This window comes from Pomacea canaliculata, linkage group LG7 (genome assembly GCF_003073045.1).
Source record: "Pomacea canaliculata isolate SZHN2017 linkage group LG7, ASM307304v1, whole genome shotgun sequence".
Classification (NCBI taxonomy): Eukaryota; Metazoa; Mollusca; class Gastropoda; order Architaenioglossa; family Ampullariidae; genus Pomacea; species Pomacea canaliculata.
Genome location: NC_037596.1, coordinates 27,073,750 through 27,099,815, shown reverse-complemented (window position 1 = coordinate 27,099,815; position 26,066 = coordinate 27,073,750). Strand labels below are relative to the sequence as shown.

Sequence of the window (26,066 nt, the reverse complement as noted above, 5' to 3'; positions counted from 1 at the left end):
ATGAATATTGATATCCCCGCTTATGTGTAAAGAAAGATAGAGAGGAAATTAAAAAAAAAATCAATAAAACTAAAACTAAAGTTTAAAAACTGAGATGTCTTTGTGTTTATCTGATTTGCGCTGTTAATTTCTTCTCTCCTTTGTATTATATTTTTTGTGTTTATTTATGAAGAATACATTCAGTCCTAACCACGACAGATGTTTAGGGCGTAGGGTAGTTCTGTTTCTGTGTGTAAATATGTATTTATACACTTTTTTTATCTACATGTGATTTAACTTATTATTTGTATCGTTCATTTTGTCTTTCTTGTGTTCTACATTTATTAAAGGTTGGATAGGTATGTCGTGTCCACCTCTGGCTTTGTTGAGGCTGTGTGTTTGGAGGCTAGACTATTTAAAGGGGCTTGTGAGCGTATGACAGTACATTCAAACAATCGAATGGTGGGAACATGATCTAGTAAACAAGTTGTCTGGCGTTGATACATCTGCTTGCATTACCAGATGAAATGAATTTCAACTGGGCACACTTAGACTGGAAATAGTTCAATACCTAAACTTACAGGGTCATATTTTAACCACAACACGAGTTATCCCACATACCAAACCCAAGAAACTCAATCATCTTATGCTTTACTATTTTGAGTAAGAAGATGCGAACTGTAAAACAGGGTAAAAGCAAAAAACCTAAGAAAGAATAAAAGACAATGACAGCCAGAAAACGTTTGTTGAGGCAGAAATAAGAACAGCAAGAAAGAAACCGCCAGCTTAGTCACCAGTTCAAAAAGACTGAGTCTTAAAATCTGGCTTGTGGATCCATGAACACAGGCCCCGCGATAAAGAAAACGGGAATATGTAGGGTATACGTAGATAACCGGGACCACAATTGGTGGCAATTCTTGTGAATATGAATGTGAGCAGATTATCAAACACTGGTATAGAGATACACTTTTATAGACATCTATAACTTATAAAACTCACGTGTAGATTCGTCAAGCTAAGCTCTACGGAAGCTAGACTAAATAGCTCAGAATATTATAGTGTACTATGGTCTAATTTCTGTTTTATGTAGTATAAAAATAATGTCTATGGATCAAAACAAAACATTAAAGTTTACTTCAGAAAAAAGCATTGAGAAAGATTGCGACATGAGAGATGTTATAAAACGCGCCGTGCTTACTACGCCCTCTTTTTTTTTTTAAAAGTAAGCGTCCACATCTCTCTGTCTTTTATGTGATCTTGCGCCATCTGTAAGATTATCCGTTAATACGGTTTAAGCACATACATTCAAGTAAAAGTGGAAGTAATTGTTGTTTGCGTGAGAGAAGATAAATTGCAAAGTTAACTGAAAATGCATACCAAAGGCTTCGGGTCCTGCATACGTGTCGTTATTAATCATTTCAACACCATCTGTGGATGAGATTGAAAAAATACTTAATTTGTACTACAAACGTACATAAATTTGAGTGATTAAACAAACATGTTGCACTTAAAAATATTTGTAAGAAATAGTTTAAAACCAAAATGTTTGTTAGAGTGATAGATCAGAAAGGGCGTCAAATTTTAGTCCCCTTACCCCAAAAAACCAATTAAATTAGTATATATTGCATATATCTTATAGTACTACTTTATTAACCTATCAACAAATTACAATCTGCTTAGGCGGGTGGATAATGACTTCCCAAATATACAAGAAGGATTCAGAAGCAAATGAACAGACCACTATGGAAAGATAGAGAAAGTGAACCAAGGACTTGACCGGCACAGATATGCCTAGGTGGTGAGTTCACACCTGCCTTGGATAAGTTAGTACCCGGATGTGATGCGGTGTAGAAACACTTTTCACCATCACTGTCACTTGGTCACCGTTTAACACTATGTCGTTAGTTAACCGTGGGGAAGTGTTTAAAAATGCTACTAACCATCAGCAGTCTTCCTTTGATTTACATTTGGATGATGATCATGCCTGTATAAATAATAGTAAAATTGTATTTCTTTTTGCAACAACATCAACAGAGTTATTAAGACATAACGACGATTATTTCCTTTTAATATTACCAAGCTGTGCTGTTTAAATATACTGGAAATATTTAATATTGCAAATCATATTCTAAGAATTACAAGGGTGCGTTTTCAAAATATCTTTCAGAACAAAAATATACCTACTTCTGATGTAAATATAAAGATACTTGCCTTGACTGGGAGAGACCACCATTTCCTGTAACAATCATAACATTTATGAAAATCTGAAAAAGCGGGTTATGTTTAGCAGCATTTGATGAAAAATTATTAACATTTTTATGTCCATAAAGAACATTCGGAATCAATTTAGTTATCGACATTTTCTTATTTAAATGTCGAACCTTTTGTTCATGGCGGGAAATAATGTTTTTTTGGGGGGAGCGGGACACACTGAGTAATACACGCGGACAGTCTTCGCGAATTGCGGGGGCGTGCCAGTGGCGTAACGGTTAGCGCCTGTTACCAATAGGTTGGCTGTCCTGGGTTCAGTTCTCCTCTCGGGGACGCTGTTCTTTCTCTGCATGTGGCATCTGTTTACAGGGATGTCTGCCTTGCCGTGATATAGAACTAGCTGCTGGCTCAGCGTAAAACACAAATTCAACCCACCACGCACGTCGCTAATTGTGTCTACGTCTGTCTATCCCGAGGAACATACGGGGTGGAGGTCACACGCGGTGTATGACAGCCCGAGACGTCTTTTTTACTTTACCAATTCTTGCGGTCAGGGTTCAGAACAAAGCTGAAGGGCGAGAAAGGGGACTTCTGTGAAGAAGCCAAAAAGACCGAAGTATAGGTTACGCTGGGGTCTACATTGAAGTATTATTTCCGTAGTAATTATTCTACAAGAACCTCTATCTAAATACACACCATTTTATACTCTGCAAAAATAAGTAACATAACATATGCACCGCTGTTAGCTTGACGCTTGTGTGATAATGTTTTGTTTCAGACAACGAAAAGGAGAGAAAGAACGACAACAAACCTATAGTTTGAAACTCTAAAATATTTAATTTTTCTTGTTGAGATCATCTTTTACTTCTATATACAGTTTCAAACGTCTTCATCAATCGATGTTTTATGAGATACATATAATGAGACTTTCCTTCTGTATGTTGTTGTTTACATGTTTAGCGTGAAAAAAAAATGGCCGGTCAAAGTTGCGTCACTTTTGACGTTAATTATATTCACACTACGAAATTTGCAATATTCGGGGTTTTTCACCTCACAAAGTGTTTGTCAACATATTCCTGGAAAAAATCAAAGCGATCTGAATTCATACTTACGGTCGTGATCGTACTTTGTACCTAAATCGGGAAACTTTGTTCACCGAGATAATCACTTTTGTCTAGTAGACGACGGAAGTCGTGTGTATAAAAATAATTATCCGAACGATGATTATATTAAATATATGCCAAGAATCTCAGAAACAGGAACCAATTTACAGTAATACTTAAATTTTGATTCAAACTTAAAAACTTTATTCAAACGGCCCGACCGTAACATTTCACTGACATTATGTAAACTGTCCGTGCTTTGCTTTGATTTCTTTGCTGATACCTGCCCTTATTATTTGTCTGAACTGCTCTTCCTTTACATCCTAGCTAAACAATTCCACTCCTCGTCTGATGATCGTCTCCTTACTCTTCCTGTCACCAAAACAACAACATAAGGCCACAGGAGTTTTAGTTATTGTGCAGCTAAACAATGGAACTTTCTCCCTTTCCCTATCCGCCACCTAACCTTTCCCATAATGCTAGTTATTTGTCACACCCTTTTTTTGTAATATCATATCGGTTGTTTTATGAATTTCAAAAGGACGATCAAAAATGAAAAGGCTTTGGTTGGTAACTAGTTTCTATTTATGAGTTTGGGTTTTTTTTATGTTGTACAAGCACGTCTGTGTGCTTAGTATGTGTGTAGACACTGTAAATGTCATGAACTCCTCCATCAGGAGGTTGTATGTGTGTACTAAATAGTCATGATTCTTAGTGTTACTATTATTAATGTAGTTTCACTTCAAGACTACCAACAGAAATTTGTGGATTAGAAAAAAAGTTTTTATTACATGTATTTTACAGACTCCAAACAGTTGTTTAACTATACTTTTCATAGCTGTAGAGCATAGTTTTCGTGCACCTAATTACAAAAAGGCGGATTGTTGTGACTCACAGGACAGCAGTGACAGACAGGATGGGATTGTAAATTGTCCTAACCCTGACAGCACACCGTGTCTCCTTAGCTTGTTATCGCCATGTTCTCAACTCTACAACAGGTCCTGGTCGAGCGAGAAAGACGCCCCGGGCTTGTAACCACTACGCGTAATTGTCGGGCCTGATGAAAACATTCAGCAAAGACTGAACGCGTTTAGTACCTCGTTTCCTCCAACCTCCTCTCCCCCAGACAAAATCAATTCTTTCTTTACGTACATTATAGTTTCAGCCTTTAAACAAAAAGTCTATAAATCTATTTTCTTTAAGTTCAATCTTCTTTGCTATGTTTTGCTCATTTGCTTTAGCTTATGATGTTAATCTCAATTTTCGTTTAAAAGATTATGTATACAGAATCGTTATTATTATGCATAAAAAGGTTAACGAAACAATCCAAGCATAAATCAACGAGCACAATAGTGATTACTTTCCTGGTTCTTAAAAACAGTTGCATACTTCTTGTTATGTCTTGTAATGTTGAAAATATTGTTGTTTTGTGTAGGATTACATCAGGTTTTTTCTTGAAAAATCATATCATGTAATATTTTGTCGTATACAAATACGTATAAAATTAAAGACTTACTTCTATGACGCTGCACCAAAAATACTGTAATAATTACGATGACAACCACTACCAACACAGCAAAGACTCCGCCAATTATTGCTGGAATATTATTGTCTTTACTTTTTACTTGGCTCGCTTGATCTGAAACTTGAAAAATAAAATAAAGCGATTAAAATTACTACTTCTAATTTAGGGCAAAAATGTATAAATTTCTAGCATATCTGAAACTATACTCGGTATACTGTAAGCCAGTAACATCCTCGTTACAAAAAAGTGCAGTCTGCATAATGTTCCATACGTAATATTCCACAAAATACCTTTTGAAATGCAAATAAAATGTTATCCGTGTTAAAGGAAGTATATATGGGTAGCTGTGTATGAAGAACAACAAATCACCCCTATCCAAATTTCTGCAACTAATTATCTGTAGCTAGTCATCTATGCACGGGCACACGTCCAATCCTGCGTATTCGTGCACTCGCTCCCTCTGTACTTATACAGCTTTAATGATTCACAAGGATAATTACAGCATTGAGTATTAGTAATATACTATATTGGAGTGATGTTTCTTCGTCTGACCACCTGGAGGGCGCTAGCTCTGTTATACTTGTGGTTGTCTCCGGCGACATGTTGTGGTGAGTTTCGCCCCTATTATTTGACACATGCTTCATCGTACTTTTTTTCCAACGATCTGCTTGTCTGCGGACTATTTGAGGAGGGCAGGGGGTTCTAGTGTATCAGACTGGGGAGATAGTTGTAGTCAGCACTGTAATCAGTGCTATCATGTTCATGTCACACTGAACGCAGCTTGTGTCGGAACGCCTCCTTGTGAAAAAAAAACCTGTATGATACCAAATTTGCACACATTTAACGAAATAAACTAATAATGGCAAAAACATGTTAACACTTCTGTGGTGCAAACAGTGAGGTTTAAAAATATTTACGCTCAAGTCAGGAAAACGACTGAAGCGTGAGGAGGGTAATAACTTCCCACATGCCTAATGGTGGTGACCTTCTGATTATTTTGGAAAATTCTTATGTTACGAATTAAATGTTGTAGCCATTTGTGGGTATGTCGTTGGTTGGTTTACTTGGTAGGAAAGTGTTTCCACCGTGCAGCGATTTTGCACTATGGGGGGAGAGGGAGGAGAGAGGAAACCGGAGTACCCGGAGAAAAATCCCGAGGTAACACCCTGTGGACAGATGTCTTATAAAGTGTTCCGAGACGAGATCTAAACCCTGAGCCGCTCACTACATGTGTAGCAAAGGTCGAGTCGTGTGTCAAGTTTTGGCTGCTCTAGCGGCCGATCCGCCCGTAAATGTAGAGACGGCCCTCCCCGCCTGAACATGAAGTCGCTTTAAAATGTATTTAATTGTATGTGAGTTTTCCAGAAAATTATAATATAGGATAACCAGCCTATTTTAAAATGTGCTTACTTTTTTTTCAACGCGCAGCTTTTCAAGTGCTAAGAGCACTCATATTGTCGGGTGTAAGTTGGGTTTGAGCCGTAGTCGTAAAAGAGATGACGTTTAGATAACGAAATGTGTCCGTGAAACATTTTTGGGTCGTAACAAAGAGGCGATCGTTATCGGTAATGGTCTTAACAAACAGGTTTTACTATTTTCAATTATGCTACCTTTGCTGTCTTTCTGCCTACAATAAATGTATACACTCTGTGTGTTTATCACTTCTTTTGCCAGTTGTAGTACGTTCATATTTTTGATTTAATGACATACATCTACACTGTCAGCCAAAAGTATAACACTGCCCAAAATGAAAGACCTACACATATTACGCAAATAACAATACTTACCTTTAACAAAGAAGGTGAAAGGCATATCTCCAAAACCATTGCTGAAAACGATTCTGTAAAATCCTTCGTCGCTGTTTCCTATATTGATAACTGTTACATTGCAGGTGACTGCAGCTGGGGCCAAAGAACTAGCAGAACATTCCACATAAATATTGTTTTCCTTCACTAGCTCTCCATCAGAACTGCCGTGGCCAAGAAATATTATTTTCTTTACCATCGGCGTGGGGTATGCAGTCATTCTGACAGTAAGCTCTCCTTTACCGCTTGTAGTATTGATATTTTTATCACCAAATGTTCCTCTGGGAGCACCTGCCCATTATATATTGTCATTCTATGTTAAAAACTAGTTTGACAATCAGAAGTCTTTCAGATCCAGTAAGTACACAATCTAGGGTTTTTTTCCTGGTAAATCAGCTCTATTAAACCCCCTCTTCTATTTACTACCTTTGTTCGAAATAAACACTTCGTGTCATGTACTTTTAGTTCTAAAAAGAGTTAGAAGGCTTAGAATTAATAATTATTTTTTAATGTACTGCTCAAAACAATGGTAAGGCCACTATCTTTTCTACGTTTATTATTTACCATGTTCGTACCAACAGTAAGCAATTCAATGTACTGAACACGCACTTAACCACACGGAATTGTCAGTCATCAAATTCACATTGACTGTTGACCCGGACAACAAATCGGCTAAAAGAAATTTCGAATGAATTGGTTTTTCGTGGTGCCGATAGGGAGTTGCTTATTCTGTAATTGAAACTCTGAGACCGCAGCAATGCAAGGGTAAGTGTAGCAGAGTAAAGTTATCCCGGACGCCCGCGGTCAACTACCAGATTGCAGGACAGGTTTATTGTTCTGTCTGCTTTAATGCAGAGAACAGCCACTGCCAGTACATTTAGCGGACAGCTGCAAGCAGCCGCCTACGTATCTGTCAGTGACCAGACGGTTTGCAAGCCTGCTCAGGGAGAGAAATCTTCGGTCAAAGCGACTCGCTGTCCGCCATGTCCTGACACCTGCACAACTTGCTGCCCATCTTGCTCGAGAACGAGGCCATCTGACATGAACAATAGGGTGCAGTGATGTCAGCGATTTTGACGCACTTTTAAGGTCGTGTGCAATTCAGTATCCTAATTTCAAATATGAAAAGTACTTTGCTCTGTGATAATCAGAACACCTTATTACGACAGGAAATGTCCTTCAGTCAGAACACTGCGTAATGACTGGTGAACCTGGAACTTTCGATCTGTGCCATGTAACGCAATGAGGCACAGATTCTCCAATTGGCGATAGTATTCATAGTGCACATGAAAATAGGGGAATTACAGACAAGATCATGGCAGTTGGAGCCGACAGCACAGATGTGAATACTGAGCACAGCGGTGGGCCAATACATCTGTTAAAGTTTCACACTGCTCGCCCTTTGCAGTGGTTCATTTGCTTTTTACACTTGAACGAGCTTCCATTCCGCCAGCTCTGTAAAACACTCATTGGTCCAGTTGAAGGAACCACACCTTGTAAAGTACCAACTGGAAATGCATTGGCTAATTGTGCATCATTGCCACTTTCTGCAAAAGGATTTAGACTCATTACCGACGGTGATCCTCTTCCAGAAATCGACGTCAGTGATCACCAAGCCTACCAGTACAAAATGTTAACAGCTATTGTAAGTGGAAGCATCAGCGATGATTTACTGCAGGAAAAGCCTGGACCTATGTTGAAGGCCAGATGGCTCACAACTGCAAGGAGGATATGTCGGCTGTATGTGGCAACAGTGCAACCAAGTAACCAACTGTATTCCCTGGCACACTTCTGCTATGGACCTACATGATTTAGCATCAAGTGTCGCCTAAGATCCAAGTACGGACCAAAGCACTTGCTTCCACAAATTAAGCAACAGAGTTTGTTATCATCGGCCAGCAGATATATAACATCGCCAGTAGTAGAACGTACGCAGACTGGCCCATCAGGAAAATGTTCTTTTGTCGATGCTTGGAGATAATGATAAAGTAAATAGGAAGGCAACAAGTAGACATAATAAAGACCATTCACCAAGCAACTGGTGGATTTTAACAAGCAAGTCAGAGAATTTCAACCTCCCAAACTAAAGGAGATTGCTCAAACGTTGCATGACTTACTGCCATCAATGGAGGAACTCACACCGCAAACACCTCTCACAAAGCCCCTCTGAGATAAAAAAAACTCCAGCATCTTGTCACTCAGCCCTTCATCAGTCAGATACCTTGCCACTCTCAGGGAGTCGAACGCTTGTGTCAGGACAAGGGAGTGAGGCATCAATATCAGTCTATGAGATGGATGCAATGGATGGTTACTTCGTGCTGACATGAAGTCAAGAAACTTTATGTCGTCAATTCACACTAAGCAAGATTTTTTCGTTTACCGTGTGTGTAGAAATGAAAACCGGTGCCTGTATTGTATACATCTTTCGATAGTGATTATCAGAAACTAATCATTTTTTTGCAGTTATTTAATATAGAACTTTTGAGCAAAAATGAAACATTTAAATCATTATAAAATAATTTTGGGGTGTTTTAGGCAGCAAAAAGGGGGTGCACTGTTCATTGCATTATTGCAGATTATTTTGCTATTTATGCATAGCTGATTGTAGAAAACCCCAAATGCGCCTGTTGACCTGTTACAATTCATTGGATGACTCTGCTCCCTAATGGACAAGGCCACAGTCCTCTTAACTGATGAATCTCGCTTTGCCAGATCCTTATACGTTGGCCAAATGAACGTCTGGAGGCAAGAAGAGCTTTACCGCGATCCCAATGTGGTGAAACGTGATCGCTGTGGTGTTGGATCCACATAATGTCGGGTGGGATAGGAATGGTCTACACAACTCCCCGCTACCTGGTGCAAGGCAACCTGACAAGCATGGCATTCAGAAATAGCAGTTACAGCCTCTGTTAATGATAGCAAAGCAGGCCATTGGACCGTTCTTCAGGACGACAAAGCCAGAATCGTCAAAGATTTTCTGAAGCTGCATCACGTCAACTGCATGGACTGGCCGGCCTGATCCCCAGATCAGAATCCCACTGAACATGTGTGAGATGTCCCAGGGCCAGCGACATAGTGCCAACCACCACCACCCCTGCAGCTGTACCAGTTTCTTCAGAAGGAAAAGCAGGCAATTCCTTAAAAGACTGGTTCAATTCATAAGACAACGGTACCTTGCCTGCATGAAGGCTAATGGTGGATACATGCGACATTTGACTTTTTTCCTGATTTCACTTTTCTGAATATGGGTTATGTCAATGCAAGCTCAAATTCTTGATGTTAAAATGATTTGTTTTTATTAAATTGGCTGATAATGATAAAAGAATTGCTTTGAATTTTAACGTCTATGTCTTTGTTGGGACTAAACAGTGACTATACAACTGGACTTTCTATTGTTTTGAGCAGTATACAATAGCAATTCATAATGCAGTCCGTTAGCGGGATAATTCAAATATCTGCCCATGATAAACACGCTTACGAACTGCCTTCAACTGAATGATTTTTTTAAGAATAACAATGCATTTGGCACAAAAATTGATATTAAACAGTGCTTACAGTACACAAGTAACGTTCGACTCTGACTGTCCTGTCCAAGACTGTTGTTGACATCACATCTGTAGACTCCCGACGCTTCACACGGAACTTGGTCTATGGTAAAGTTGACCCACCAACTCTGTTCATTAATAACGATGTCTTCTGTAGGTTGACTCTGAATTAGGAAATGTTCTGTTCCGTTTATGAGTTGAATGCTTGGAGCAGGTCTTCCATTACAAAGGCACTTTATGTCCACACTGGAATTTTCCCGAACATTTACAGTCATGTTGTCCATGTCATTTATACTAAAGTTCAGGACACTGGGAGAGTCTGCCAACATAAAAATTGAATTGCCAGTGACAATATATGAAACATATGTTATAGTCATGTATTAATAACGTAATTGCATTAGTCATGCAAGTAGATGGGCGACGGGGGTAGAGCTGCCCATGTGTTCTTACCCCTCTGCAGCGTGGAAATCGTGGGTCCACAAATTTTTGGACCTCACGTGCGGTTCGGGCTATAACCCTTGTCCAGGTTGACAGGGGTGGGTAGGGAGCTGTTGGCTGGCTGCATCTTTGCAGAAACTCTGTGCAGTCGCTGTGAGGGCTCTGCTGCTGTGTGCGGAGACTGGAACGATGCTCAAGGGAGTCTGAGGCCTAGGTACAGGAAAGCGGGAGTAGGTGTGAGGAAGGCGACCCGGGACCAACAAGACGGGTGTCGAGCAAAGGGGTTCCGCAGCCAACTAACGGCCACCTAACTATTTAGCTGAGAGACCGTCGCTGCGAGGACTAAGATCCAGCTGGTGTGGTTTTCACTTTCACTTGGTTTTCAACCGGAGCCGTTAACTGTTTTGTCCCGAGGACCAGTGACGTGAGCTGTCATTGGACCGACTACGTGAGGGCAAAATAGTACAGTACCAAAAATTCATCTTGGTAGAGGGATAAGCGGGGATCAGGGACAGTTTGGTCCGTCTCTACTTTGTAATGATTTGTCTCTTCAGGCGAGAGAATGATCAACTGTTCGTGGTTCCCCCTCATCTTTTCGACTGTGTGTGTCATATTGGTGATTTATGCACAGTGACATTTGAGAAAGTGACAGTTAATTTCTTTGCTACATTTAAATTTGTGTATTTGAACAAGACTGCATATCCATTTGGGGAAATTGGGCTGTTGGTTTGTGTGTATTTCTGGTATTAGTGGTACTTGTTTCTGGACAATTTTATTGCTTCGCACATGCCTTTTTAAAACATTAATTTCTGTAAAATAATGTATGCCACTAGGAAGGGACGCCCCAAGCTAAAGCGATCTTGTGTTGTGTTTTCGAAACAATGTGCATATCCATGCATAGTGTGTGACACTAATGAAACTAGTTGGTAATTAAAATTTCTACTTACAACCAACAATAACAGTCAGTATGGCAAATGATGTTAGAGGTAGGCGGCTGTCGTTGTTCATTTGTTTCGTGACCACCGTACAGTTGTAGTCACCGTTGTGGATGGTGTGGTCAGCAGATGTGATAAGCAGTTCACTTGAGTTAGAGTAGACATCTTTGTTTTGACTAAGCCACCTGAATGATAAAGGGGATGGGTTGCTGTCAGCAGTGCAGTTGATGTGAATCCTTTGTCCTTCGGTAACAACACACTGTTTGTAATCAGGCAGACTGGATACCTCAATACAATCATTTCCATCGGAAAAACGTGTGAAGCTGACGACGGGCTCATCTAAGAAGAGTAAAAAGAACACGTGTCACAAAATTTGCCAGATATTGTCGGAAATAGGATCAAGCCATTAAAATTGAAAACATGGTTCAGAAATACTGTTCAGTGATGTCTAAAACATGTATGTATACAAATTCTCTTTCAGTTTTCAATTGATCTTTTCAATTATTTTGAAACGTAATATCTTTCGTGGAAAGACACTATCCATGTTAGTGTCTCAAAAGCTTCATAGCCTCACATATCCGAGTATCATATTTTATCCTACCATTATTTCCTTCATGTAAGGTCAATAACAAGACAGAAATGTTATTCTTTTGAACTAGGAAATATAGGAAATCTACCGTCTCAGCGAACTCAGTCAGCGAACAAAAAGACTATCCCTAATGTGAAGGTAAATGAAAGTAATGGAGTTAATATGCATATGCATGGGTAAACTCACCATACAATGCGGATAACTGATAAGAACTGACAGTCAATAACATATAGCAACCGGCAAGCTACAACAAAAAAAAGTAGAATACAACACCTTAGCAAGCAGAGAAAGATCACTTTAAGCTTCAATCAACGACCTTTATGCAGGCTGATTAGCTAATGTTGGTTGCGAAGTAGTACAAAGCTCGGCAGTGTGCTGCCACAGTAGGTAGACTGCCAAGAAAATAGCTTTCGCTGTGAACTGCTGGAGAGAAGTGTTGAGAAAGGACATGTAGAACTTTCTAGACTTGTGACAACGCGGCTTTCACCAGATGATATTGATGTTGTCGTGATGTAGCAGTGTACAATTCATATACATGTATTGAAGATACTGACTCAAAATACTCCCGACTTGATCAGCTCTCGATATTGGAGCTAGACAGTTGGCTTTACTGAAAATGCTTGCATGAATGTACAGTCAGTGATTGGTGGAGATATTGTAGTGTTGTTGCTCTATTTGTAATCCACTCTAGATTTATGTCATGCAGCTGCCATCTTTGAAAATACTATTTCTCAGAAACTGCTCAGCTGTTCGATCTGTTCTTGGTTTATGTAGATCTCTGCTTTGTTGATGTCGTTGGTGTTAACCATAATTTTCCACTGGTCTGTGATGGTCACCACTCCATGAACGTTTGACCAGTCAACATGTTGGCAGACCTTTGCATTGGCTGTCTTCCATCACATCAACGTCGTCTGCAAAGAGTAGGTTTCAGAAGATCCTTCAACGGAGGGAGAGAGAGGGGTGCAGGTCATGAGAGCTTCTCGCATTGTGTTTTTCAAGATAATATTCAACATCACAAGCGACAAATATCATTCATGATGGACGCTCCATATTCTTCGAAAGAAGTCTCACAGTTGGCTGTTAAGTACATCACTCATTAAGTTCATGTAAAGCAAAAAAATGACAAACAAACCATCTCTGATGTTGAATTTTCTCAAAACATTCCACAATACTTCAAGCGAGATTGTCAAATGCCTTTTGGAGGTGTCTAAGCGTCAAAAAGATCCTGCTGATGTAAGAGGAGAAAGTTAAAGATCTAGTCCAAAGCAAGCCTGTTCTACTAGAAGTTCTTAAGCGGAGATTTTCAAGGCCTTTTATGACTTTCATCAATTCTTAGTTTTGTACTCAGTAATTCTGAAACTGTCTAATGGTTGGTAAAAGGGGTACCATTATTTCCATTCTTTGCGTTCCAGATTTTGTTGCCCACAGTGATGGAAACCTTTTTGTGCTTCTGTCCCTGCTTGATAGGTTCATCAACCGTCGTGTTTTATTGCCAACAGTTAGGTAAAATCAACAGCTAAAAGGGTTAGAACGAATCAGAGAGCAGCAGAAATTATATTATCTAGTGACAAATATCACTTATGTGGATAGGTGATGCATGACAATGATTTAGACATCCGACTGACTGGAAAAAAATGAAGACTTTTCCATGTGATGAAGATAGAGATCAGTCAAGCTCACACCAATGCAACTGAATGTAACATACGACTTTTAAAGGTCGCTAATTATCATTGGGTTCAGACTTGTTAAGACCTGGTAAACGTATCTACGCAACAAGATCTGCCATGTGCACGAGAATTAAAGCAGCCACCACGACTAGGTAAGACCTCCATGAGAAGGGAAGGATGAAAACAAAATTGCAAGCGCGTAATGAAGCAACAACTGGCACAGCTAAGTTTGACTACTTCAGACTGAACCTGAAGAACAGCAGAAATTAGAGAACAATTAGTGTAGTGGGATAATAATGTGAAAGCTAATATCTATTTTTATGTAAGTGATGCAGATGTCTTGATGACACAAACATAAACACTGAGATGCATTATCAGTAGGAAGAGTCCGGGAAAGCGGAGGAACGAGCAAGTGCATTACGTCACAGTGTCTGTTAACAGGCTATTTCGTGCACGATTTTGTTCACGATAAACTACCAGTGTTAATTATTTCAACCTTAACCCTAACCATAACACTAACCCATGGAAATTAATACTTATTCGAAAACAAATATTCCAAAAAATGGCAAATACAGTAGCAACTGTTTCTGGTTTTGAGAAAATAAAAATGATTGCTTATAAGCCATATCGCTTATTGCTAGATTTATAATTTAAATTAAATTTCATATTTTTATATCTCTTTAGGAAAGAAACTTTCTTACATGTTTAATAACAAATCTTGTACATAGCATTTGTTTAATTATATAATTCCCATGAGTAGTCCAAAAATAAAATCTTAGATATCTTTTAAAGAAAGCGTTGCTGGTCATTTCTATCATTATTTTGTGAACATTCACACAAATGCAGCTGCGTATTTGCTTGCGGACTTAGGAATACGCACACAAAACCATATAACGAACACGGTACACATTTCACGGAACGAGAGACTCACAGTACACCTGTAGGACAAGAGTAGCATCATCAACAGGCCGCCTGTTCTCTGTGTAATCGTTGCTGGCCCTGCACTTCACTGTTCTCCCGTTATCTTCTCTCGACAGGTTGTAGAAAGTCAGGTTACTACCTGAAGCCTGACCTGTAGCGGGAACAGGCCAGCTGTAGGTGGCTTCTGGTCGACCTGTCTGATTGCTTCTACATCCAAGTCTACCTGAGGTACCCGCCATGAAAGGATACGCAGGTCTTCCCGGTATGTCACTGAGGGGGAAAATTACTGGAATAGATGGAGAGGCTGGAACACAAGAAGACATTGGGAATTCATGTTAAAAGTATAAAATCTAGAAATAGTAGAAGTTTGAATTTTTACTGGGTGGAGATTGAGATTAATTATAATTATACTTGAACAATGTACCATAAATCTACAAACTTTCAAATACTATTCTAAGCAAGACCAACACAGCTATATCGATAGTTATTAATTAACAATGAAATGCTTAAAATACGATTTTCGTTAAAAAAAAAACACTTTACAGGAAACGCTTTTAGCGAAATAACAAACTAAGAGACGGTTAATAAAAAGAAAGTATTTAAGTGCCTTTTACATCTCTGAGAAAAGTTTTAGGTATTTCACTAATATTAGAGTCAGGATTTAATAAAGCTTAGTTTTGTGTAGAGGGCAGGATTTAGCCAGTTTTACGTCATCAGACGTGAGATTTCTTCAACTGTGGTTCGGAGGTGACCACAATCTTGATCTTTTCTCTGACAAAAAAAATTTCCCTATTCTTATTTGGGATTGACCACTAAGCGCAGATTAATATCATTATCACAGGTGCTTGCAGCTCGAAATCGCAGAAAACAGTGTGTCCGTTCTGCACGAACGACCCGTCTTTAGCTAACCTTTTAAACTAAAGCCACATACAAGGTGAACTACTCTGTGTGTTGTTAGTGTATTTGTACATACTATTATGCCATAAATTAGTTTTACTTATTATGGCCATGTTTGTGACAACGTGTAATTCTTTTACAAAACTGTAAGAAGCTTACCCTTGGTATCATATTTGCTACTTTTAGCTGTGTTAGATGGTCTCTTATAATTTAGGGTGTGCCACTTAAAGGTAGACCGCCTTAAAAGTCGCCTAAGCGTGTTAAAGGAGGAGGAACTTTTAAGTGGCCTGCTATTACGGATGATAGAGGATTCCTCACATTTCACAAACATGTTCTGAGTGTTCGTCTTGTTTTCAATTTTAATATTTACACAAGATTATTAGTTATGTTGTTGTGCCATAAATTAAACTACAACTTCTGCAACAAAATACACGCTTTGTTCCAATAAATTCCATATTCATTCCTTCGAAATAATCGGTGAAATTGTTTGCCTTACTTCTTCAGCTATGATGAGTAACTTTATTGTCAATACAAAGAACAGACCCCATTTTTTCGTAAAAGTTCTTTTTCTACTTACAGGGAATTCTTCTATATTTATCTGAAATTTACAGCCAGAAATTATGCCATCGTTGTGCAACTTACTATAAACATCGATGTTCCAGTTAGATTTCTGTTTGTACCAATCATAACTCTTCCATGCGGCGGTACAGCTGCAGTTGCCATGGTTATAAGAAGTAACGGGATCAAAGGTCAAGCTGCTGGTGACACTGGATGAGTTGAAGCTGCTGTCAGGTGTGTCTGTCCTGTTGGGGCAGGTAAACGTTATGACAGTTGCGTTAGAAGGTTTACCGCCTCGTACTGTACATGTTAGAGTCAAGCTGTCTCCCTCATACACAGGCTGGCCCTCATGGAGAGTCGGGTTTCCTGTGATCACTGGCGGTGATGTAGGAGGGTCTACAGAAAATAAAGAAAAGACGATAATGGTGCTATCACAAATTTCAGTCACTTCTTACAGCAAAATATTCTTCGATAGACCCTTTACAAAACACATCATCAGATTCATTCAGTTTAAAACCCTGTTAAGTAAGACAGATGTCCCACTTCCGCCCGGACTTCGGAATAAAACAAACCCGGAAAATTTTTTAAACATTATTCTTCAAGTCTTTTCAAACTTTTTCAACATAGTCGCCGCTGCAAGACATTTTACGGCTCTATGAATCCGATTTTGAAAATGCTGCAAAAGCTGCCGATTTCAGGATCACTTTCAGCTATTTCCTCACTCCAGCAATGAGTTAACCTCTAGTTTCGAAGTTCGCTTCCCGCAGGAGTTCTTTCAGCTTCGGGGTCCACAAAATAAAACGCATGGGGCAAGGTATGATGAGTAGTGAGGAGGCTTCAGAACCTTGACATCCGATTGTGCAAGAAACTGTGACGTTCGCTGTGTGGGTAGGAGCGTTGCCATGATGAAGCCACTGACTTTTGAGGGTTTTGAGGTGACATCTGTCCATTGCTGCAAAACATTCAGGAACTCACGAAGGTTTTTGACAATGTCTGGGTCTTTTGACTTCCTCGGTGTTGGTTCACGATGTTCTTCATCACAGATGACATGATCACTGCCAAATCGCCGAAACCAGTCTGTCACAGTCGTTTTAGATGGAACATCATCGCCAAATAGTTTTTTTCAGCTCCTGCAAAATGTCAACAGCCCGAAATCCACGCTGAAAGTAATATAACGCGCTGACGCCAGAGGAGGATCACTAGGTGGAGCGTCCATTGGCTTCTTCTCTTCATCCTTAAAAAAAACTAGAAGGGTTAGGGTTAGGGGAAGCACCCTGAAGATTCACTTTATCGAGTCTGCATGGTCTGCACTAGCTGAAAGCGCGAACTACTGAAGTCCGGACGAAAGTGGAACATCTTTCGTCAGCATGTTTAACTATTTTATTAGGCTGCTAACTCAGAAATTCATAATTCATTAGTAATTATAGAGAATATTTTGGTAGAAGGAGAAAAAATTACACCTGCTGATATCAATTAAAGTCTAGTTATCATGACTCAAATACGTTTGATTTATGATAGTGTTGTATTGCTAAAGTAATTCTTTTATTTTAACCATTTGTGGAAGAGTATTTTAAAAATACAGGTCGTAACATCACAGAGAAATATTTTTACGTTTGTACGTGTCTTTATAAGTTGATGGCATTTTGATGTGCCAGAAGATTTGATGAAATACGATTAAGGATGCTGCGTACTCACAGTTGAGTGCGAGTGTCACACTGCTTGAGTTGGTTCTGTTGGTGACAGGGTTTGTGGCCAGACATTCAATCTTCAAACCATCGTCATCAGGAGGCCTGGGGGTTAGGGTACACAGCTGAGTGTTGCACAGAACTCTTTTATTGTCTGATCGGATCCAGGAGATTGTTGAGGGTGGATTTGATCCAGAGACTGAGCAGTTCAGTCCTATGTCCTGTAATCCATTTGTATCAAATGGTTGAGAGCTGAGCACCACAGCTGTCACGGTTTTTGGTCCATCTGTACATAAAAATTCTGCCAGAACTGTTATTTCATTCGGTGATCATTCTCGTAATCTTAAGAACAAAACGACTCCTTATGTTTACACAAGCACTAAAATATTAGCTATCTGTAGGAAATAATAGTATACTTCTTTCCAGACATTTTCTGTCTAGTCCAAGTCTATGTGACTTGGAAATGCACTAATCTAAAACGTATAAATACGTCAAATTATTGTCTGTACAATTGAAAACGTATCTGAACTTTCAAAAATTTAACGTTTCTGTTGAAATAGCTGTTAAGAATAATAACTAAGCTCTGGGGTGTATTTCATTGTTTGATACAACAACTATAAAACTGCAAAACCTTATCAAGCTGGCTATTAATAATTTAACGTGGATGGGATAAATCAGATATTAACTTTAATTAACTTCTTGTAGCAGTAATGCTAAGTAAAATATCTCACATGAGCTAACCAACAGCTTATCTTAAAAGTACTAACATAACTCATTTTTATATAGCTTCTTTGACTGTTGTACAAATTATCTTAAACAGACGCATTCACTTACAGTTTACTGATACCAAAAGGGTACAAATTGGTGGGAATGGAATGTTTTTCAACTTTGACAGTTTGTTCGTGAGTTGAATGAACTAAACAAAAAGGTATGGCGCCTCCCAGAGAATGAATTACATTTATAATATTGACATCTCAAATGAATTGGCAGTGGAAGCAGCGGAACCAGTTCACACAAGCGCATATACAATATACACTCATACAGACATATTTTTACCCGCGCGAAATCGTGGTGTAAAATAAGAGAAAATCTAGGCTCACATGTCACAGTAAAGTTATACTCCACGGACTGCACGACTGTATTGTTCCACCAGAGCTGACAGGTGTGTGTACCAGTATTACCAGCCTGAACAGAAGTAAGACGTAATTCTGCTGATCCCGTTGTATTCCACTGTAGTACACCGGGAGGACTGCCCAGGTCACTCAAAGTACACGTGCAGCTGAGGTTGTCACCTTCTGGTATGTATTGTGGACAGTTGTGGATAGGTTTACTTGAGGGGCGAACTGTCGAGGAAATGAACTCAAACACCGATAGAAGTTCTTAGGTAAAAGTTCTCTAAGCGTCTTTGTATTCACATTTACATATTATGTATGTTTGTATTGTTGAGGTACATATGCTTTCGTCATGAATATTTTGATGTATTTATGAATACATGTATCTATGCATTTATGTATAAATGTATGATGTTTTTCAGGGTGTGTTATAATCTGCAGATATTAAAAGCTTTCTCTCTAAATAAACGCACGAGGTTATTTTTAATCAAAGAAAAAATCAAAATCAAAGGTTCTATATGTCTTCGTGCGCGTGCATGCGTGTCTGTTTGTAAATGTGCATAACAACAACCATAATAATAATGATAATTTTATTCAGTTCTTGGGAGACCATCTGGCCCACATACCCATCACATACTGCTGGTTACATGCCTGTTAACAGTGGGTTTCTGTACAAGATCCACATTTAAATTGTGTTTGAGACTTCAATTTAGCAGTAACCAATGCAATGACATTGGATACTGCGCGATTATATGTACGTTGTCATGGTGCTCTCATGTTCAGACCTTCTGACTTTATAGGGTAACATTAGTAGCTACATTTCCCTTAAAGCTCCTGCGCAAAAGGTAAACCTTAGAGGGAAAGAGGAATTTATGATAAAAGAGTGGGATATATCTACTGCGAAGGACTGTATATTTAGGGCATATTAGCAAAAATGGTACAGGTCTTGCACAATTTGACTATCACACTGTTCACACTCAGGTTTGTTGCTGCTTTGGTGACAACGAGTGATCCCATTAAGAGGTAAACAGTTGTTTCTTAACAAAAACAGGACACGTCTGTATTCGCGTCGTGATGTCTGGTTGATGTAGCTAAATCGTGCCATTTTTGACCAAAAAAAATTCTTGAATCTTTCTTCTCATGTGGTAATGAATAAGGAAAAATTGCCAATTGTCTGCCATTCCCATACATATACAAAGCCAAGGTTTGTTTATCAGTTAAAGACAGATATTTCTTAATTTCTGTAATACTCCACAAAGTTTAAATTAGTATCACACATTTTTCCAGAGTTTGGTTGACTAATATCAGAGGTTTATCTTTACTTAACGGAGTACAGTTCTATTTGCTTATTTTTCATGGATCTTTTGACGTCATTTCCTCCCAATCCCACAGGACGGGAAGAAATTAGTGACAAAGTGAGACGACAGCTCACGATCTTTTCTCTCTCCTAAGACTTTAGTTACAATGTTCGTCCTAAATAACAGTCAGTAGTATTACGGTCTAGGACGGAATATAGATTTCAGGTTTACCCACTCATTTTCACTTTATCCAACAGAACCAAATAATTTTGAAAAGCGAAAAAAGAAAATCTTGCTTATTTTCTCCTGAATGAAAACGCAGGGACTTCTTCCCCTTTTGATTAATTCTGCCCTCTGCATTATGATATTACTATTTAAGGAAATTAAAGAACAATAAAGATTGTCTACACGTCTCAGTAAAAATGGACATTGAGTGCTCTACTGGGAAAAACCTTAGGGATGTCATGATATGTTGCAGTTGGTCCTCTTGAAAGCAAAGGAAGTGACTCAAATGTTTGCACTAGGTACACACCAAGAAGAACCTGAGATGTTAAATGAATTTGTTCCCCACTGGGGGAGACCGAACCGGTGGCACGACAGTTAAAAACGTTGTATGGTCCACATAAAACACTTACCTATTTTATTGTTTCCCACGAAACTCGCATTGATTGTTACTTCCCCAGGAACAAGGGTCACACTGTAAGTGTACTGACCGACAGGTGGCAGGTAACTGGTGATGTTACACCATCCAGTGACGTAATTCCCCACAGAGGGCGCCACAGTCATTGATGTGTTAGCGATAAGGATTTCTTCTCTTGGTGACTGCAAACCACGAGAAATGTTTCAAACCTGTTTAGAAGAAGTATATGCCAAGTTAACTGTTAAACAATCAGTCTATTTTAGCCTCATATGCAGTACACAGCTGTTCATTGCCAGTTCTGACAGAACTGTCAAAGAGACAATCATAAAAAGGATTAGTTACAGGAAATCCGTAACAATATTTTGTGATTGATGGATACAATGATTTTGTAAAACAAAACGGGTGCTGAAAGCAAACGTTTTAACTCCGCCTGGAAACCACTCGGGTTGGGCGTGGGGCTAGCAACCCCACCCTGTACAAAAATTAAATGCTACAGAAACCGCAAAACACACTAAATGCACTATTAGAGCCTGGACGGGAAGATCCCATTTAGAAAGGGCTTATGACGCGTGCTGGTGAAAGCACTCGGGAAGCCAGCTCGCCGACGATCTTCTCACGGCCAAGGCAAAAACCAGGATAGGGACCTGGAACATCAGAACCCTATACGAGAGAGGAAAATAAGCTCAGACAGCACAGTTGTTCGTACTCCAAAACGAGACCTAAAGATCATAATGGGTGACATGAATTCCAAAGTTGGAAATGACAACACAGACAAAGGACACATAATGGGGAAAACATAGTGTGGGCAACTGCAAGGAAAATGGTGAGCTGCTCACAGACACCCATTATGATCTTTAGCTCTCGTTTTGGAGTACGAACAACCAGTGCTTGTAGGTTGTAAAAGTCTTCTTTTTCCACTTCTATAGCTGCGTTGGTAGGTGCATAGCACTGGATGATGGAGATCTCACTTCAAGATGTCAGAGCCTACAGAAGAGCAGACGTTGCCAGTGATCACACTTTTATGATAGCCACAGTTTCTCTGAAGCTACGTCGATCGCGAGGAAAACAGACACGTCAGCAGAGAGTGGACTCCGGCAAACTGAAAGATCCAGCCACCAAGCGAGCTTTTGCTATGGAAGTAAAGAACAGGTTCCAGGCGCTAGGAGACCAACAAGAGATGACATCAGACGACTCCAATCGAGTCTTACAGGAAACAGGAGAGAAAATACTGAGCTTCCAACGGAAAAAGAAAGAACAGGGGATCAGAGAAGAGACATGGAAAATAGACGAGAGAAAGTCAGCCAAACAAAAAATCAACAGCACTAGATCCGAACGCCTGTAGGAACAACACAGACAATGATATACAAAACTAAACAAAGAGGTAAAGCAGATGACTAAAACCGACAAAAGAGACTACAGAGAGAAATTGGCAGATGAAGCTGAAATAGCAGCAAGAAAAAATGACCTGAAGACATTGTACAAGATAAAAAACAGCTAAACAACGGGTTTAAGAACAGTGATGAGCCAGTGAAAGACATGAACGGTAATAATATAAGGGAGAGGCAGGAAACTACAGCGCTGGGAGAGAGCATTTTTGAGTCAGGTTCTAAACAGACCAGATCCCCCTCAGTTGCAGGACATCCAGCCAGCAGCTATAGACCTTGACATCTGCACAGACCCGCCAAGCCTTAGAAGAAGTGACAGGCAGCAGTCAGAATTGAAGAGCGGCAAAGTACCAGGAGGGGCAGATAGAAATAACAGAAGATGTTGCAAAGAGATGGAATGTGACGCTCCGTGCATGCTGACTGAAATCTTTTAGGCAAGTTTGGATGTCATGGCAGCTCCCTGCTGCATGAAGAGGTCTCATCTTCAAGTTACCCCAAGAAAGGAGATCTTGGAGACTGCAATAACTGGGGGGCATAACACTGTTTTCCTTACAGCAAGGTCTTCACCAAGATTGTTTTTGTCAAGACTGACGGCAACTCTTGAGAAGACCTCCGAGCCACAGCAGCAGATTCGTCCTGAGATCCTGCTCTGAACACATCTCTTCATTCTGCGACAAGCTTCTGGAGCAGTTAGATAAATTTAGAGCAACGAGTGGAACAAATAACTGTAATCAATTTTCATTCGCCCCCTGACTGGAGAAGGTGCTTTTTGACAGAATTCCCCACCCACCGCAAGTCCTATGGAAGATCCTGATGCACTTTACGGAGTCCCCTGCAAAACTTGTTTAGGCCGTTGCAATGTTGTACAGCGATTTCAATCCAGGTTGTCTGTGACACGAGCTCAGACCTTCAAGTCAGTACGGGTGAAGCAGGGCTGCATCTGTCCGTTCCTCTGTCATCCTGCATGACTGGGATCTATGAAGAATTCCATTACGTCGACAGTGAGAGAATGGGATGCCATGAGTTATGCCGACAGCGACAACAACGCTGGTAGACTCGTGGATCTTTGCTGAACTTACTTGCCCTGTGTGGTGTTTCCAGCACGAAATATGTCACGGAAAAACAAATGCTTCGTCATAGATTATCAACTGAAGACCTTGGTTAGATCAGATCAAGGGTAGAAACGAAAATTATGAGTTGGGTGTGTGCCGTGTAGTCATAAGACAGCGATCAAAGCTAATTACGATGATTAAGATGATTGTTAGGTGATGAGTTGTGTAATTTCTACCTATCTGTGGGTTCAAAATGGTCTAGGAACCACCTAGGGATGTGTGAGGTTGAGATTTCGTGCCCGACTGGCGAAAGCCTAGCCAGCGTGCCCTGTTGCTCACTCAGGAGCACATGGAAGGCAAGAATATCAGTCAGAAGAGATCAAGCTGAGGATTTCGTCAACTGTAATCAGCCACCCTCCTGTTACGGATCAGATCATATGGAGATGACAAACCTCAGTACAAGCTTCCAAAGTCTTCCAAACACAGATGGCTCAGGCGCCTACTTAACAATCTTTTTGGCCAAATTAGATACAATCACCGACGAAGAACTCCACTGAAGAACTAAAACCGATTCCATCACCACGCAGGTTCAACGAAGGCGTTGGCAATGGATTGGATGTGTGCTCCGCCAGCAGACAGCAGACCTCTCCACAGTCGCCCTGCAATGGAGAAAGGAAAGGGCTGGACATGGGGTCACCTACAGCGGGTTTCAGCCGATCGACATCGGTGGCGGACTCTGGTTGAGGCCTTATGTGCAACGTGATGAACGAAGAGGATTAGATAGATAGTTTGTTATGGTCTTGCCAGCTTCGTGTTTCCCTGGTTTGTTTGGGTTAATGTTCCTGACTGACAGAGTTCGTGTTGTTTCGTATAGTCGCTTTATGTTTCCCTGTATAGCTGTTGTCTCAGCTTCCTCTGTCAGTTCATAGGTGAAGCGTTTCTTGTCCTGTCTGACAGACCTCTTCACTTAGCGGTTGGCTTCCCAATATTCAGCTCTGAGATCTTCCTTCTCTTGTTGATCTTGACACTATTTGAGCTCCTGTTTTAGTACCTTTCTTGCTTCAGTCTTTGCCCAGGTCTCTGGGGTCATCCATTCCTTGTGGGTTTTTTTTCCTCTTCCCTAGAAAATCTGTCCAGGTTGTCTTCCAAATGCTCTTGAGTGTTGACCAGTGCTCTTCCACTGATTCTTCTGTCAGTCCTAAAAGGGCCTCATACTTATTCTTGACTTCAGAATAAGTTATAAATTTCCCTTGTTTCCTTGTTCTTGAGGTATTGAGTATTGAACTTGTGGTGTGGTCTGCCAGCTGGATCAATGAAGGACTTCAGGTTAATCTTGAAGACTGTAACAGGAGCTGGTGGTCTGAAGCAACATCTGCACCTCTTCCCACTCGGACATCTTGAAGACAGATATATGGTCAATCTGGTTTTCTGTCTGGCCATCAGAAGAGGTCCAAGTTGTCTTGTCTATATTCTTGTGTGGGAACACATTGCCACCTATGACACGGCCATTGAAGCTGCAAAAGTCTGTGAAGAGCTCCTCGTTTTCCTTGCAGGTGCCGACGTCATGTCTTCCCATGATGAGTTCCCTGTTGGTGTTATCATTTCCCACTTTAGCATTTTGTCTTCCATAATAATCTTCAGATCTCTTCTTGGTGTGTGGTCAAGCAGAGACTGCAGGGAACTGTAGAAGTCTTCTTTTTCCTCTTCCTCTGCTGCATTTGTTGGTGCATAGCAATGGATAATAGTGATCTTCCTTCCTTTGGCGTTGAATCTTGCTGACATGAGCCGTGGTGAGACTGGTTCCCAGGCCATCAGCGCATTTGTTGCCTCTGTTGACGTGAGCAGTGCTAATCCCTGGGTATGATCGTGGTCAAGGTCTTTGTGGCCAGAGTAAATAGTGGTTTCTCCTGATGTTAGTCTTGTCTGCCAACTGCCATTCCATCTGGTTTCGCATAACCCGAGAACCCTGGTGTTGTATTTTCTCATTTCTCTTGCCACTTTCATAGAGGGCTCTGATGTTTCAGGTCCCCATCCTGATTCTTACCATGGTCGTCAAAAAAATGAGTCGGCGAGCTGACTTTCCTAAGGCTTTTACCAGCATGCTCTTCTAGAGAGGAATCTTCCCGACCAGGCCCTTGTTGTGGTGCTGTTGCGGTTTCTGTAACAGCTTTTGTTTTTACATGAGTGGGTTGTTAGCTGCTCGGCTTGCTTAGACCTGCCAGGAGCACAAGGCCTATGCCAACATTACACTGGCTTGAAAAGGCATGCATGCCACCACATCACTACAAGGTAAGTTGCACCAACTGGTGGTGGAAAGGAGTATTCCTCTTAAATATTCTTAACTGCTGGAGTTTGGCTTCTTTTGCACATGCACATCCCGCGTCCCACCACTGAGGCTGGGCCAGAGATTTTTGTGCTTTACTCTTCAGGCGGTAGGCCGCTTTCTGAAGAAAACTCACAAAACAGAAAGACCCATCTTCAACACTGTTCTCAACAGTGGTTAAAAAAGTCGAGAGTTCTGTCTCTGCCTTAGTTTTTTATATGTTCAATAAATTTGTGCAGTAAGTATTACGAGAGGATCTTTGTTGATAAACCTGCTTGTAATTTTTTTTTTGTAAATGCTTATTGTAGTATTCAATCAAACGTTTAATTGCTAACAGTGCCAAGATACTTATATTCTGAAAGTCATCTTAAATATCATCAATTATGTGGTTGGAAATA

At 40.2% G+C, this 26,066-nt stretch overlaps 1 protein-coding gene across 3 annotated transcripts in view; it reads right to left on the bottom strand.

Annotated features, from left to right (window-relative positions):
• Positions 1–26,066, bottom strand: part of LOC112568893 (hemicentin-1-like) — a 51,555-nt gene that overhangs the window by 6,209 nt on the left and 19,280 nt on the right. For all 3 annotated transcript variants that reach the window (XM_025246408.1, XM_025246409.1, XM_025246410.1), the window contains exons 4-15: positions 20,904–21,090; positions 18,959–19,201; positions 17,869–18,144; positions 16,258–16,569; positions 14,729–15,022; positions 11,554–11,880; positions 10,179–10,487; positions 6,606–6,914; positions 4,810–4,938; positions 2,191–2,215; positions 1,920–1,963; positions 1,357–1,407 (exon numbers count right to left, since the gene is read on the bottom strand). In XM_025246408.1, coding sequence (XP_025102193.1) covers positions 1,357–1,407; positions 1,920–1,963; positions 2,191–2,215; positions 4,810–4,938; positions 6,606–6,914; positions 10,179–10,487; positions 11,554–11,880; positions 14,729–15,022; positions 16,258–16,569; positions 17,869–18,144; positions 18,959–19,201; positions 20,904–21,090 — 2,506 coding nt within the window. The remainder of the gene's footprint in view (positions 1–1,356; positions 1,408–1,919; positions 1,964–2,190; positions 2,216–4,809; positions 4,939–6,605; positions 6,915–10,178; positions 10,488–11,553; positions 11,881–14,728; positions 15,023–16,257; positions 16,570–17,868; positions 18,145–18,958; positions 19,202–20,903; positions 21,091–26,066) is intronic.